Source organism: Pseudopipra pipra, chromosome 21, assembly GCF_036250125.1.
Source record: "Pseudopipra pipra isolate bDixPip1 chromosome 21, bDixPip1.hap1, whole genome shotgun sequence".
Lineage (NCBI taxonomy): Eukaryota > Metazoa > Chordata > Aves > Passeriformes > Pipridae > Pseudopipra > Pseudopipra pipra.
In genome coordinates this window covers 10,792,905-10,808,369 of record NC_087569.1, presented here as the reverse complement: position 1 = coordinate 10,808,369, position 15,465 = coordinate 10,792,905, and the positions used below count along the sequence as shown (strand labels likewise).

The window sequence follows — 15,465 nt, the reverse complement described above, 5'->3', positions numbered from 1 at the left end:
ATATTAATAGGTCCTGCACAACTTCCAGTTCAGCTTGGTGAGCACAGTAGCTTTTACTGCCTGCTTTGGTTTGGGGTTTTTGCTTTTTACTCTGTTACATTGTCAAGTTGTAGGAATTCTGTCCCAGTTCCAGTGTGACCCTTAGAGAGGGTTTGAAGGTGAGTGTGTGTTTGCTCTCCAGTGCTGAGGGCTGTGGGTCCAGCTCCAGGGGTGGCTGTAGGGCTCCCCAGGGCTGCTGTGCCCCTTCCAGCTGGCAGGAAGGCTGTAGGATTGAGCTGCAGGAGGTACCTGTGCCCAGGGAGCAGTGCACGAGGCTGGGGTGCTCTGGCTTTGCTCAAGTCCTGCTGGAAATAGCACAGAATTTGGTGGTTCTCGGTGGGTCCCTTTGCATTCAATGAAATGCAGAAATAAGCACAATCAAGTCAGATCTCTTGATTTGGAAATCTCTAATATTAACACAGACCTGCTGGCTTTTTCTCTTCCTTTGTCCACAGAGTGTTTTATGGCAGTGTTAGTTCTCCCAGTGGAATAACCCGGGTGGTTACAGGTCTAACTAAATTGAAGGACACACAGAGAAACATTGGGGAGATTTAAAACTCTAAATTTAATGTTTAAAGTCATATGTATTTCAAAGGTATAACACTCCTATTTTTACTACTGAAATTATTTGGGGATGGTGAAATACATTTGAAAGCTGAATATACCATTTAAGGCCCAATATTGTATATGATGAGCACATTGATGTGGTTTGACTTTTAATCTAGCCAGAAATAGTAGAAATGATTGAAATTCAACATTTGCTTATTTTGTATTTAGTGCTTTGTAAATAAGATGTAATAAAACTGTGAAATAAAAACTCCATCATCAGTCTTTAGTTTATATATTTCATTTTCTGTTGGTTATGTTTGTTACATTTTACTGTGTAATTTGTGTACAAGTCAACATTGGTTTTTTTGTTGCTGTATGTAGTTGGTGCTGTGACTTGTTTGTGCTCATCTCTGTTCTGTAGGCAACTTGCCACTCTCTACTGAATAAAGCTACCGTAAAAGAAAAAAAGGAAAACAAAAAATCAGTAAGTTTGGAGACCTTTTTATTAGCCATTTCTTTCAAAGCACAACAGAAATCTTTTGCTGTTTGTTCAAAATATCTTCACTTCAGTCTATTTGACCTCACTGTAAAATCATTCTACTAATTCTGGCACAAAATAGCTTTCATTTCAATTAACACTGGAATTAAGTTATATTTAAAATATTCTCTGTGTGCCTATTTGAGTAAACAAAAGACATTTTTAACCTTACTGCTTAGTGTTTAATACTCTGACTCTTCTAGCCTTGCCACCATCTTCAAATTAAAAAAAAAATGCGGAAGGAAAATGTTTTCTTTGGTTTTGAGAAAAATCTGAGTCTGTTGAGCTGCTTTAACACTCTGGCAGATAACCTGAGCTTGCATCATGGGCAAAGAACAATTAATAGTTGTGGGGCACTGAAAAAAGCATCATGGGACATGCTTCTGATACATTTTCTTTTGTTTGCTTTGTGACTAAGCAAAAAAAATGAACTTAGCACTAGTATTTATTTTCTGAGAAAAGGAGATTTCCCATTTTAAGTAACTTGCTGTGTTAGAATTTAGATCTGTGGGTTGCTTTAGACTGGTGTCATTAAAAGTTCAGATTTATCCTTTTCATTGGCAGTAACCTAAAAATATAAAGTATGAATAAACCAGGCAGAATGGAAATTTAGACTTTTAATAAATACTCTCTTATTTTTGCTGTAACTGAGCAGAATAGTAATTGTGTTTAAAATGCAAAATCTGTGGGCAAACCAGTATTTTACAAGAAAATATCAGTAATTGCATCCCAAGGTAACGGACTGGAGTTGCTATCGAACCAAAGTGATTCTTGGTGTATTTTGTACTAATGGCTTTGTCTGGTTTAAGCAGCATGATTTGAGATTGCACTAGTTATGTTTTGAAGCATTTTACTAAAATTGGATTTGTTTGGGGTTTTTTTATTTCTTTCAAGCTGTACCTTATAATACCTAGCTTGCTAATTTTATTCTGTGAAAAGGTAGAATCTGACTCGTTTTGATTAACCATTGTTACTCATTAAAACACACACAGATATTGATGCTTTATAGGACCACATGTTGCATATCTGAGAACTTTATTTTTGTCAGGAAGCTTTGTCTGTAACTGTTCAAAGTCAAGTGAAAGATACCTAGACAATAACTCTCCTCTTAGTAATGCGTAGCTGATTTCCTAAAAGCAAAGAGATTTCTTTTTTCTTACTACAAATTCAGAATTATTGTTTAACCTTGATAGAAAAGAACCATATTTTAAATACGTAGTTGTAGCAAATTCCTGCTCAGTGGTTTTGGACAGTGTGTGGGTAGGCAGAGAAGTGCACTGGCTACTCAGCTCTGGCTCATTGTCTTTCTGTGATAGTTCTGAAGATTTTTTCTGCAAATATCTCCTCCTCACAAATTTAAAATTTCTACTGAAACTTCACAGCACAAGTGGAGACAGCACATAGCTGGAGAGGCTCTTGTGCTCTATTGTGCCATTATAAGTACACAGATAAAAGACCCACTAATCCCAAGAGCGTTGTGTGTGTTTGGTGGAGGGCTGTGCACACCTGAGGGTGAACATACAGCCCTTGGCAGGGCCCGGGGTGGAGCAGCTCCCAGAGTCTGGCAGGGCATGGCATGGAGGGGCAGCAGCTCCCAGAGTCTGGCAGGGCATGGGATGGAGGGGCAGCAGCTCCCAGAGTCTGGCAGGGCATGGGATGGAGGGGCAGCAGCTCCCAGAGTCTGGCAGGGCATGGGATGGAGGGGCAGCAGCTCCCAGAGTCTGGCAGGGCATGGGATGGAGGGGCAGCAGCTCTCAGATACTGGCAGGGCATGGGATAGCAGCTCCCAGACGCTGTGCAGGAGCTGTCGTAGCCGTTTCCCCTGTCAGGGAAGGCTGTGCAGCAACTGAGGTGAAGGCAGCTGGTGTGAGACCCCCCTGCCCCTCAGTCCTTCCCCTCTGTTCTGATCTCTGCGGTGCAGCAGAGCCCACTGGAATGTTCTGAGCATGGCTGGTGTGGAAGGAGTGCTTAGGCTTGGCTTACCGTGCAGGCTTTGCCAGCAGCCCTCCCTGCCCTCACGGCCGTGTTCTCTGTGCCTCACGCGCAGGTGGTGAGCCAGCGCTTCCCTCAGAACAGCATCAGCGCCGTGGGCAGCGCCATGTTCCTGCGCTTCATCAACCCCACCATCGTGTCCCCGTACGAGGCCGGCATCCTCGACAAGAAGCCCCCGCCCAGGATCGAGAGGGGCCTGAAGCTCATGTCAAAGGTGAGCCCGGGGGTGTTTTTACGTGCCCGTGCTTTATTTTCTGCCTGCTTCAGTTCTGTTCTCTGATGGGTATGTGAAAACGTAGGAAAACTTGTAGTTTTTTGTAGCGACCATCATGTTTGTTGAAGGTGCATTTAAACACCGTGGCATTGATGTCAGAGCTCCCAGCAGGGTAAGGAGGTTCAGCAGCAGGCTATGTGGGGAAAAACACCTGTGAGGGGAAAAGCACCTGGCCAAAATGGTGGAGAAGAGAGCAGGATTCCAGCCCTGCACTTGAACTTCTCATTTGAAAACAAACAAGTGACTGGTGTTGCTGTGAGCACAGTGAGGGGAACAGCTGGCACCGACTGAGTTCATACCACTGCTAAAGAAAGGATTTTTCCTGTCTTTAATCTCATTTGGTCATATTTCTTGTAAAAATGAAAAAAAGGTTTAGTGATGGCACACAAATTCTTTGCCCTGTGCATATTATCCATTTTAAATGTTGAGGAGTTATGTTTTTCTTAAAATAGGTATGTGCTATTGATTTGACTTGCCTGTCTAACTTCTAGGAAAAATAGTTAACATTTAATAAATGGTGGTTTGAAAGATGATTTATTTTCCCGATTTAACTTGAGTAAAATTCATAAATAAGTGAAGTGGTTTTCTAGTATTTAAAAGTAGGAGAAAGAAAAGACTTTGAAAGTGAATGTGTTTTAAATTAATTGGCTTATTGGCCTTTTTGTTGTCTGGCAGAAACAGTTTAACTGTTAATTACTGTAACAGTTACTACATTAAACCTTTGTGTCTTTGCTGTCTTTTTATTCTTTAGATACTTCAGAGTATTGCCAACCACGTCCTGTTTACAAAAGAAGAGCATATGCGGCCTTTTAATGATTTTGTGAAAAGCAACTTTGACGCAGCACGAAGGTGAGGCCTGGGGGCACTCCCAGAGTGTGCAGAGGGAGCTGAGAGTGCCCTCACAGCCCTTTCATTTACCTGGAGTCTCCTTGGGAGGTTTCTCTCACACACTGATGGCTGTTCCTGGGTGTGAATTCCAGGTTTTTCCTTGACATCGCGTCCGACTGCCCAGCGAGTGACACCGTCAACCACAGCCTGTCCTTCATCAGCGACGGCAACGTCCTGGCCCTGCACCGCCTGCTGTGGAACAACCAGGAGAAGATCGGCCAGTACCTGTCCAGCAACAGGTGAGGCTTCAGAGGGGGGAGGAGGGGAGCTGCTGATGGGAAATGTATCATAGAGTCATGGACTGGTTTGGGTTGGAAAAGACCTTGGAGCTCATCTCGCTCCACCCCCTGCCATGGGCAGGGACACCTTCCACCAGCCCAGGTTGCTCCAAGCCCCCTCCAGCCTGGCCTTGGGCACTTCCAGGGATGGGGCAGCCACAGCTTCTCTGGGAAACCTGTGCCAGTATCCCACCACCCTCACAGGGAAGAAGTTATTCCTAATATCCAGTCTAAATTTAGCTTCCTCAGCTTAAAGTTGTTAATATTTGGAAATACTCTCCTATGCTTCTGTTATTATTACTGAGAAGGATATCAGTCTTCATTGAATACTCTTTGTATTTTTTTTGAAAAAAGAAAATCCAGCCAGCTCCAGCCTGTTGGTGGGCAAAAAAGTAGGAATTGCTGAGTAAAGCACTTTTCTTACAAGGAATCTGCTGTTTGCAGGGACCACAAGGCTGTTGGACGACGACCTTTTGACAAGATGGCCACTCTTCTTGCCTACCTGGGGCCTCCTGAGCACAAACCTGTGGCAGATACACATTGGTCCAGTTTAAATCTCACCAGTTCCAAATTTGAAGAGTTTATGACGAGGTAATGAGAGTGTTGTGGTGGGGACATGCAGTGGGGGCTTCTAGACTTTACCACGTGTGGGGCTGTGAGCAGTTATTGAGGCTCCTGCTGTTGTTTTGAAGGGGAGTTTAAAAAGCTGAATCTGTGTAAAGCTTTTAGATTTCTGAGTAGATTTTAATTAAAAAAACTAAACTGGGCACTGGAGGTGGTATTAACATTTGTGATTTAACAAAGGCTTAAGATTATGTGAACTTAATATTTTTGTTTAAAGGTGCAAGTAAAGAGGATTTGGTTGGTTTTTATTTTTTATTATTTTACTTTTTTGAAAGGTAGTTGTGAAAGTTGATGTCCATATATTGCTTTTTAGGCATCAGGTACATGAAAAGGAGGAGTTCAAAGCACTGAAAACATTAAATATTTTCTACCAAGCTGGGACATCCAAAGTTGGCAATCCTGTTTTCTACTACATTGCTCGGCGGTAAGAAACCTTTATCTTCCCAGTCTGAAATAACTGTAAATCAAAAGTATCAAGTGTGTATAAGAGACACCAACTTTGTAACAGACAAGAATCTGAAAATAGCTTAGTTGTTAAAATTTGCTGACAGTACTTTTGAGTTGTTTCCTAAATCAAAACTGTCATAGTTTTTCAGCCCAGGAGTATGTGAATACCTGTGGAAAAACACCTAATATTTTAAATGCACTTTATTAATTTTCACTGTCTCAAGTAAACTACATCTACACCACATTGCTGTTAACCCTTTATTGGTGATTTTATCATTTTCATTTTCTGAAGTATTAAATGAGTAACAAGCTAAAACATGGGATAAAATTTCTCAAAGTGGTCCCTCAAAGTGGTGTCTCATTTTAAGGAGTAATACAAGTACTTAGAAGTTTCACGCACAGGCGTGGCTGTGATGTTGCTTCAGTTTGACCATCATGGTCTAAGTTTTTTGAAGTGATTGGGATCTGTGGAAACAGCACAAAGGTAATGAGAGAAGCAGATGTTGATGTGTGAACTCCTCCTGGTGCTCCCGGTGTGTGGTGCCGGCGGGTGCTGGCTGCGGGGCCTCGCTGCTGTGCTGAGCTGTGGCATGGCAGGAGTGGCTGTGCTCCCTGGGGACTCCTGGCTGAGCTGCCTGGCAGGGTGAGGTGGTGCCCGTGCTGATCCATAGGGTGGTGCCAGTGCTGATCCATAGGGTGCTCCGTGCTGGCTGTGGCACTGCTGCTCGTGGTGTGCCAGTGGTGACAGTGGCACTGCTGGTGCCAGTTCTGGTATTGTCATGAGAGGGGATGTCATCAGTGGTGAACCTTCTGCAGAGCCTTGGGAGTTCCTGTGAAAACATGGAAAGAAGCAGAGGAAGCCACTTTCTTAGCAGCACCTTCTGTTTGTATCCAGCAGTTTAAATAAATAATCAACACATGCTTGCAAGCAAGTTATTCTTCAAATTGCATGTTTCTAATGAAAGTAATGCTCAACAGGCATGTAGGATCTTTTCAATTAATGAAAATTGTAGATCCTTAATTTTATTAAATTTTTCATTGTTTTCAGTAGTGCTTTTTACTCTGTAGGTTGAGTTACAAACCCCCTTTGACTGGGGAAATTGCCTTCCTTTAACTTTTCTGCATTTTCAATGCCCTTGACTCATTGGATAGAGTGGAAGAACACAAGATGAGTAGCATCACTTATCTTCTGTCCTGATTTTCTGTCTTCAAAAGCCACACAACAGTCCGTGAACCTGCTTGTGTGCTGACAGAAGGGATTGTCCCCAAGAGAAGTTTGGATGCCTTTTTCTCCCCCTTTAATTTTTTCTTTAGCAAGATCCCTAATGTTTAAGTGCCTTCCACACACAGAGTTAGAAGTGAAGGCAGTCTTTGGAATTCTCTTAAAAAAATTCTCTGCTTGCCATGTTTTTATTCCCTATTTTGTTCCATTTCCCTGGAGCAGCTGCACGTGCAGTTCTCCTGGCAAGGCCTCTTGTCAAACCCAGCAGGACAGGCTTTGCTCTGGGATGATGCCCTGGCATCTTCTCTTGTCATGGGGATGTGGCTAAGTGGGGCTTATTTGGGGTGTTTGTTGTCTGGTTCTGAGCCAGATGTTGTGTTTTTAAGGTGTGAAATGTGGAAAAACTGTTTAGATTTTAGATTAGAGCTGCCAGTATGTTTGAGGGCTTGCAGCAGGCTGGGGGTTTTTTGGGGTTGTTTTTTCCTTTTTTTGTTTTCTTTTTGGTGGTTTGTGATCTTGTTGCTAGGGCATTGTTGAGTCATTTTACTGATATATCTGGATCAGTTTATGTCGTTCTTGTGCTGTGAAATTTAATTCCTTCTGTCATCTATCTTCACATTTTGTTTCCTGGGCAACAGCCTGGCTCCTGGAGCCACTGCTCTTCTGTTTTTAAGCCCTATCCTTTTACTAAAATGATCCATAAATCAATAAATATTGATCCTGAACTACTGCCATTAGGTTTTAAAGCTGCTCCCAAACTAATTAATAGGAATACAAACCTCTGAGTTATTGCTGCAGAGCACATCAGTCCCACAGCAATTTTACCCTTTTGAGAGCGAGCACAGCGATATTAAAGGTGTGCCAGAGCATTTTTGGGTATTTTGAGTATTGCCCTGAAATGCTACCTGGTTGTTTTGGAAGATAATTTCACTGAGAACAGGTTATTTGATATTTCTGGTGCTCTGAGCGAGCAGCATGTTTACAAACCAGGCCCTGGGTTTAGCTCAGTGTGACTGCACAGTTGCCCAGCAACAAGTGCTGGGCTGCCACACTGCTGCCTCCTCCAGCTCCCTTATCGGCTCATTCGTATTCCAGAAAAATACAGGCAAGCCTAAATTCCAGTCTGCTTTATTGAAAGCAGGCTGAGTGAGAAGCCCTGGTGCTTGCCCCTGGCAGGGTTTGGGCAGGAGCACAGCCTGGCACGTGGCAGGGCCGGCTCACTCCACCCCCAGCTGCAGGTTTGTGTCCCAGCTTCCCAGTCCTGCCCATGGATATGGAAAAGCCCCCGATCCTGCTCCCACTTCCAGGCTTTTATTAGCATGCTGAAGACTCTGGGTAGCAAGTCCTTCAGGGTGGGGGCTTGCAATTTGCCCCAAATAACTTCTGGAAAACAATGTTTTCCTGTTGCTCTTCACTGAATGGTCTCGTTGTGGGTGAAGCATTCTGAGTGTTTAGAGTCGGTTCCGTGGAGGTTTTTTTAATGCAATGGAATTTGGCATCCTGTATTGGTTCTGCAGCAAAGACACGTGGAGTATTTCATGGCATTTCCTCAAATCAGGCCGTTTAGTCACAGCCCTTGTTCTGGGATCTGTCCTGCCTGCAAGCCAAGCTGCTCCCACTGTGTGGGATGAAGCCATATGAATGGGAGAGCTCTGGGAATACTGAGTTCTGAGCACCATAAGTAGGTTGGGGCTGTGTTACAGTCAGTCAGCACTTAGCAAACACATGGACTGCCCAGAGAGAGAGGCAGGCAGGGACATTCTAGGATTTGCAAGTTCTAAAGGGTAGGACAGGGAAGGATAGCCCCAATGTTATGATCATATCATCAGCTTATTACTGTACAACATTAGGGATACATCAGTATCAAAATAATATAATTTAACTGTAATTTTCCCCCATGAGACATGAAGAGGGAGCCAAATGTCTGCTTGAAACAGGTTTGTATAGTAAAATATTAACTATTCAGTGGTATTACTCTGCTTATTTGAAAAGAAGCACTGACACTAATTCAGTTCAATACAAACATAACTTTATTTTTACTTAAATGCCAATGAAATAACTGTACAAATCCATTGTGCAACATTTACTGTTAGAAATTAAAACACATTTCCGGTTATAGAAATACTGTTCACAGTTGGAAAGTTGTGATTTCTCTGATACCAGTAGTTGTAAATGGTTTACAGCCCCCACTGACACCTTAGGAGAAACAGGTAGAGGACTCCAGTCTCAGTTGTGAGGTTTTCTGGGTTTTGTAGCACCTTCATGCTACAATAACTGGAAATTAAATGGCCTGGAATGAATGGAAAACATTGTATAAGATCTGTAATATTAAGTGAGTAATACTTTTTCAATTAACTTGTTCTTCGGTTTTCATTTCATGCTGTTTGCAAAACTTCATCTGTAGTATATCAGGTACCTTTGCCATAGTTTAACTAGTTTTCCTAGAGTGGGCAGAACCATGCGTGCAGCTATTTCTACTGGCTGAGGTGCAGATGGCAGGGAGAAGAGCACCCATGCTCGCCCTTGGAAAGCAGGGCTTGGGCAGTTCAGTGCCAGGGGCTGAAGTAATTCTCTGTGAAGCCACAAGAGTCAGGATTGTTCCAATGACAGCTCGCCAACTAATTGCTTAATTGATTTGTGACATGACTTGTGTTAGAAGTTGGCTGATATTTCATTTTACTGGTTGTAGTTTGCTACATTCTGGCTGATTTGAGATTCTCTTTTAAGCAGAATATATTAACAGTGAAGGAGTTCCATGTCGTTAATTTGGGTAGATAACTCCCTGGTGTTGGAGCGTGTCATGGCACTGAACATCTGGCATTTTCCTCTAGTCATCTTTTTTTTTTCTTTTTTTTTTTTTCTTTTTTTTTTTTTTGCTATGGAGAGAGCAATAACTTGCCTGCAGTCTCTACGTGGAGACAGAGCAGAAGGATACTGGCCCCTACCACTTTCCCATGCTGAAGTTGGACCATGTTGCCTTCTCAGTTTACACCCTCTTAGCAGATATCGTGGCGTTGTCATATTTAATTCCTAAATTCAAGACTGTTGTTCTTCATATTTAAAATATCCTAGTACATATGAAGCAAACATAGATACACATGCTAGCAATTTTGCTCAGGAATAACTTCTTATTAGTGAAACAGCTCAGTTTAGTTCCTTTATTTTTTCCCTTCCTTTTGCATGTTGTCATAACTTACAGAGCATCTGTGCTGCTATATTACAGGAATTGCTCACTGGCAAGTCAAGCAAGACAATGCAGATATGATACAGGCCTTCTGTTTTTTTCCAGTTGTTCAATGACAAAATCATACATAAAATCAGTACTTAAAATTCTGATGTGTTTATTCTGTGCAAGTAAAATGAAAAATTTAAATACAAAATAAGCACATTTTTAAAAACAAAAGAATAGGTTAGTTGTACTCAATTAAGACATATGAAAATAAGTAGCAGCTTAGTATCAAGACATTAGTGTGCACGTCTTTAAGAACTGTTATTTTCTTTAGACCAGAGTCAGAACTCTGAATTTCTTGTTTTGATTCGTTATTTTAACTGGAGGTCTCAACTCCAGCTGTGTGTGACAGGAGTGCACTCGGTGAGTTCCCCAGGGTACCAGCCCTCAGTCAGCAAACAGGGTCACTGCGTGCAGCAGGAGCACAGACACCAGGGAGAGCTCCCAGGTGCTGGCTCGGGAGGGCACGCGCGTGTTGGGAGCGCCGGTCGCGGCCTCCTCTTTCCTTAAGGTAGTGCTTGTGCTGTGAGGCATCTTGGAGTAGTTTGTTGGCATTCCACTGGTGATGCTTAAAGTCATGGGAGTGGTGGATGATCCCGTGGAGTTGCCCTCGGTTGGATCCGTGGCGTGGATCGTGTGTGTGGCTCCTGCGTCCCAGGAGCCGCCGTCCCTCCAGGTCAGGCCGTCGGGGTGGCGGAGCAGGGGCTGCTCCGTGCTGGGGAACAGAGCCGGGTGGCTCTGGGTGGCCAGGGGAGTGACTTCCTTGGCTTTCAGTTGTTTGTGCGTTTTGGTCACTTGGGTGGGTTCGGCTGCCTCGGGAGAGGTGGCTCTGTCTGCTGCCTGCACTCCCTGGGTCGGGGGGCTGGAGTCCCCGGCCGTGGGCATGGCGCTGGCCCAGAGCCTGGCCTGGTGGGCACAGGGAGCCCCCAGGACACGGGCAGCTGTGCCCTGCACCCACTGCAGCACGTAGGGGATGTTCTGTTTGTCGCTGCAGGCCCAGGGGTTGTTGTATAGAGTTACTACCTGCAGCTGAAGGAGCTGGTCAAAAGCTTTGTCAGGAATGTACGAGAACTTGTTGTTGTGCAGGTAGAGGCTTGTGAGGTGTTGAAGTCTCACCAGTGTTCCTGGGAGTATCTGGGACAAGAAGTTATTGGATAGATCCACAGTCTCTATGTTGTAGGGGATGTTGGTTGGAACTGTCCAAAGTTTGTTGCTGCTGAGATTGAGAAACTTGAGACTGCTCAGTGTGTTGTTGATCAGGACAGCTCTTTCCACCATATTCCTGGAAACATCGAGCACTCGAAGATTCCACTGGTAAGCTGTATCAAGTTTCTGAAGAACTTTAATGTTGTTGTTTGTGGCATATAATTCCCATAAGGATTTAGGCAGATGAGCAGGAACATTCTTGAGCCAATTATTTGAAATATCAAGGGTCCTCAGATTGGTGAACCTCGTTAGCTGATGATCGAGATCTACAAACTGGTTAAAGGACAGATTTAAATATGTAAGGTTGTCCTGAAGTCCCTGGGGCAGTACAGTTAAGTTTCTGCCTGAACAGTCCACATTCCTGTCGTTTCCTGAGCATGTACAGCTAGAAGGACAGATACCCAAACCAGTGGGTAGGAAAACCAGAAGGACCAGCAGACAGGTAGATGTATTCGATATCTGGTATTCCATTGTTGCCTGGAAATAAATATACCAAAATGACACCCTTTAAACCCATATAATACATTTTATCTCTGTATAAGGGTTGTCTGGGCAATGGCCACTTGCAGGAGAAATTAAGTAAAAATATCAATAACCCCCTTTGAGGCACGGTCCTTTTTAGAATTGTTCAAGAGAGACTTCACAAAGCATCCCTTCAGCCTGTCATGTTGTCTGGCAGAATGAGACTTGTTTTTTCATCTCCCTTTCCCCCTCCAGCTCAAATGAGGGCTTTCTTCCGAAAATGCAAGTCTCTTCCAAACGTTATACAATGTCTGCTTCTTGTTTTTAGTGATTTCAAGCCTATATTATGTTTGGAATAATGTGTTCTTTTATAGAGGATGAAAAAATGGCTGTCAACTGGATCTGCTTCACAAATCTCTGCAGTAGTGTAGCAGTCCCCCCCATCCAGGGATGCTGTTTGCTTAAGTAAATTGGTTAAAATACATCTTAGGAATGTAGTTTGAAATGCAAATTCCACATTCATGCTCACATGCACGTTAGTATTTTTCCCCTCCTTACAGTGTTAATCACATTCTCAAAGCTGGTAACACATGTCCAGAGCCCGAATTGCTGTTAGTAAGAAATCTCTGACACTGCAGCAAATTTCTGGTGCAAGCATCTGTCAGCAACTCCTAATTCCGCTCCCGTTTCCGTCTCCGATTCCGTAGTAGGTTTTTGTGATTAAAAACAAAAAACCACAAACTTACCGTGGTCTCCTGCAGTATCAGCACATCGTTTCCGTGATGGATGGGAGCTTAGAGGTCGCCTTGTTCTGGAGAGCAGCTCCAGAGGCTGCCGGGGGCTGTGCTTGTCTCCTCAGCTGCATCGTGTTCCTGCGCGCGGCTCCGCAACCACCTGATCCGCGGCACTGCAGAGCCGTGGGGCTGGTGCACAGCACAGCACATCAGGAACTCCCCGGGTTTGGGAGCAGCCAGGGAACTGCTCCACAGCTCTAGAGCAGGCTGGGAGTGCTCCAAGCAGAGCTGCTGCCCAGCTCCAGTGCAGGCTGTCAGTGCTCCAGGCACGCGGCAGTGCCTGCAGGAGCGGCACCCAGGGGGATGTCTGGAGGCTGTGGGAGCCTGAGCTGTGATTGTTCCATTTAGTGTTTCTGTGGGAAAAGTCAGGTTAGTTGTGTTCTTTTTCACCTTTGATTAAGCTCTCCTCCTGTAATAGAGGTTAATGTTAATTTAGGTTTCCTGTCTTAAGCTTTTTTAAGCTACAGTGCCATAATATATTTTCATAATTTGAAAATCCCTTTCTGCTCCTCAGATCAGGTGTCACCATATTGTCAGGTATAATGTAGCTCAGCTTGTAGGATTGTACAGATTCCTACAGGAAATCTCTATCTGAATTTCTTCAAGCAATATGGTAAGAGTGTTTGTAGTTTATAACACTATAAATTCTAACAGGTTATAATAAGCCTTAATCTTTGTATAGTTGTAATGCTATTCTTTAGGCATACCCTGTCATACAGCTTATGTAAACTGTAAGAAAAAATTATAAATATATTTTCCTATGGCTGTTCAATGCACAGCAGCCAGGAATTGCACTTGCATAACGTACTGCTCTCTTTATTGGTGGTAGTTTAAAGATTTTGAAGTTTATTGTGTGTAAACCTGTGCCCTGTGCTACATCCACAAATCTGTTCCCTCCTCAAGCAAACTCAAAACTCGGTGCCATTTTGCAGAGCCATCATGGAAAGTTAACTTCAGCATCTAGCAGCTTGTTTCTATAAATATGAATATTCAACACAAGTAAAAAAAAAACACATTAATTTACTTCTGAGACCATCCTGCTTCTTCCCACCCAAAAATTAGCCTAGCAAAGGCTGGTGTTAGGGGGGTGAGCTTTGCTGGTACTCAAGGCCCAGAGTAGCACTTGGACACCTTGAGTTCAAAGGGATCTGGTATCCATGAAACATTAAATGAATTTTTTAAGTCTGTATTAATAATTGAAAACTTTCAGAAAGTACTGCTTCAGAGGAAGAAATCAGTGAATGTGTACAACTGGTTCTGCTTATCATCTGCCCGAGTGTGCTGCAAACTTTCCGGTCTATGCACAACAGTCCAAAGGCTCTAGGTACAAGAAAACCTTTTTGTAGTTGTTCTTCAGGTGTTTGGAGTGATTTGAGCTTTTTTAGTGACCATGGTATTAACTGCTCCCTCATACTGTTCTCTGCTTTACCAGGCTGTAGTGGGAAGGGACTGGAGCTTTTACACCAGTCAACTCTTTGCTCATATTTGACCTAAAGGAAATCTCATTCCTAGTGGTAAAGAACAACCACTGGCTGTTGGGAGGATTTGGTTGGTACCTGTAATCCACAGGTACCAAGTTGTTACCCTGTGACAGGCAGAAAACAGGCCTTTATAGGAATGCCAGAATGGTTTGGGTTGGAAGGGACCTTAGAGCTCATCTCGTTCCACCCCCTGCCATGGGCAGGGACACCTTCCAAACCGTGGGGTTCCTCCAAACCCCATCCAACCTGGCCTTGAAAACTTCCAGGGATGGCAGATGGTTTAGACTTTGTTTTGAATTCAGAGCTCTGTATGTGAGCAAATACTCGGTTGGGCTTTAAGTGACCAAACCATCTTTGAGTTAGAAAGCTTTATTAAAATGAACTGGAATTCCTTGCATTCACTTACACAGCCCAGTGCAGCAAACCCTGCTCAGAACCCCTGAGTCCCTCTGAAGCTGGGCTGTCTCAGAGCTGCATCTCCATGTGTGCCTTCCATGGATCTGTATCCTGGCACACCCAGCAGTGTGCACTCTGGCTTCTGGAGTCTCCCACCTCGGGAATCTCCAGCTACAGGTAACGAGTGGGCACAATTTGTATTGTATTTGGAAATTATTTGCTTCAGGCAGAAGCAGGTTGTTCCCTCTTGTGAAAGCTGAAGTTGGGAAACACCGGGGAAATGCCTGTGCCATGGCCTCGCTGTTTTTGCCTGCTCAACTTCTCTTTTTTTCACTTATTTGAAAAATACTTAGTTTAAGAAGAATGTGGAGTATTCTGTAAATGACTTTTGGCAGTCTCCAAAGGGTGTTCTGGCTGGGGCAGTGGTTCACCAGTCTCCTGAAGAAGGAGCTCAGGTGGTGGGGGCAGTGGTTCCTCTGCTTCCGAGTGAAATGCCGAGTGCTTGCTGGGATCCGAGCTGGGATCTGAGCTGGGATCCTCGGGGGGTTCCTGGAGCCAGTCAGGTGGAGGTGGCAGGTCGTGAGACTCAGGTGGAGTGTCTGGGTGAGGACAGGAGTCACCTGCAGCGTTCCCTGTTTCCGAGGAGGGAGCTGGAGGTGGGTCTGTGCTGGGAGCTGCTGTTCCGGCCGGGGGAGGCAGCTGCCCATTCTCATTGCTGGTAGTGTGCTGGGATGGGTTCTCTGATCCAGTGGCATCCTGCTGTAAGTTTGGGCCTTGTTTCAGTTTCCAAGGCAGCATGGATAAAACTGATGACCGTTTGTTGTCCTGGTCAGAGTCCAGAAAGAGATCTGGAGTGTCTCCATCTGCGAAGGGAGACCGGCCTGCCCAGTGGGAATTGGCCAGAGCAGGCCCAGGCCTCAGGCAGCATTTCCACAGGAGAATCACCAGAATTGCCAATAGCATACCCAGCAGAACAATGCCAATTAGCAGTCCTGCTACCCAGCTGCCATCACCAGCCTCTTCCTCTCCTGTGGGCACCCGAGGTG

At 44.3% G+C, this 15,465-nt stretch overlaps 2 protein-coding genes across 6 annotated transcripts in view; one reads left to right on the top strand and one right to left on the bottom strand.

Annotated features, from left to right (window-relative positions):
• The window catches only part of NF1 (neurofibromin 1), a 79,020-nt gene that overhangs the window by 30,265 nt on the left and 33,290 nt on the right, over positions 1-15,465 (top strand). For 3 of the 5 annotated variants that reach the window (XM_064678134.1, XM_064678131.1, XM_064678132.1), the window contains exons 31-36: positions 1,010-1,072; positions 3,174-3,332; positions 4,144-4,241; positions 4,373-4,519; positions 5,003-5,149; positions 5,496-5,606. In XM_064678134.1, the coding sequence (XP_064534204.1) occupies positions 1,010-1,072; positions 3,174-3,332; positions 4,144-4,241; positions 4,373-4,519; positions 5,003-5,149; positions 5,496-5,606 (725 nt within the window). The remainder of the gene's footprint in view (positions 1-1,009; positions 1,073-3,173; positions 3,333-4,143; positions 4,242-4,372; positions 4,520-5,002; positions 5,150-5,495; positions 5,607-15,465) is intronic. The other 2 variants (XM_064678133.1, XM_064678135.1) reach the window with 1 other exon arrangement.
• On the bottom strand, positions 8,864-12,815 carry OMG (oligodendrocyte myelin glycoprotein). The gene is made up of 2 exons (XM_064678144.1): positions 12,495-12,815; positions 8,864-11,763 (listed from the first exon to the last, which is right to left on the bottom strand). Exon 2 carries the CDS (start codon positions 11,755-11,757, stop codon positions 10,468-10,470), a length of 1,290 nt encoding a protein of 429 aa, XP_064534214.1. The 5' UTR covers positions 11,758-11,763; positions 12,495-12,815; the 3' UTR covers positions 8,864-10,467.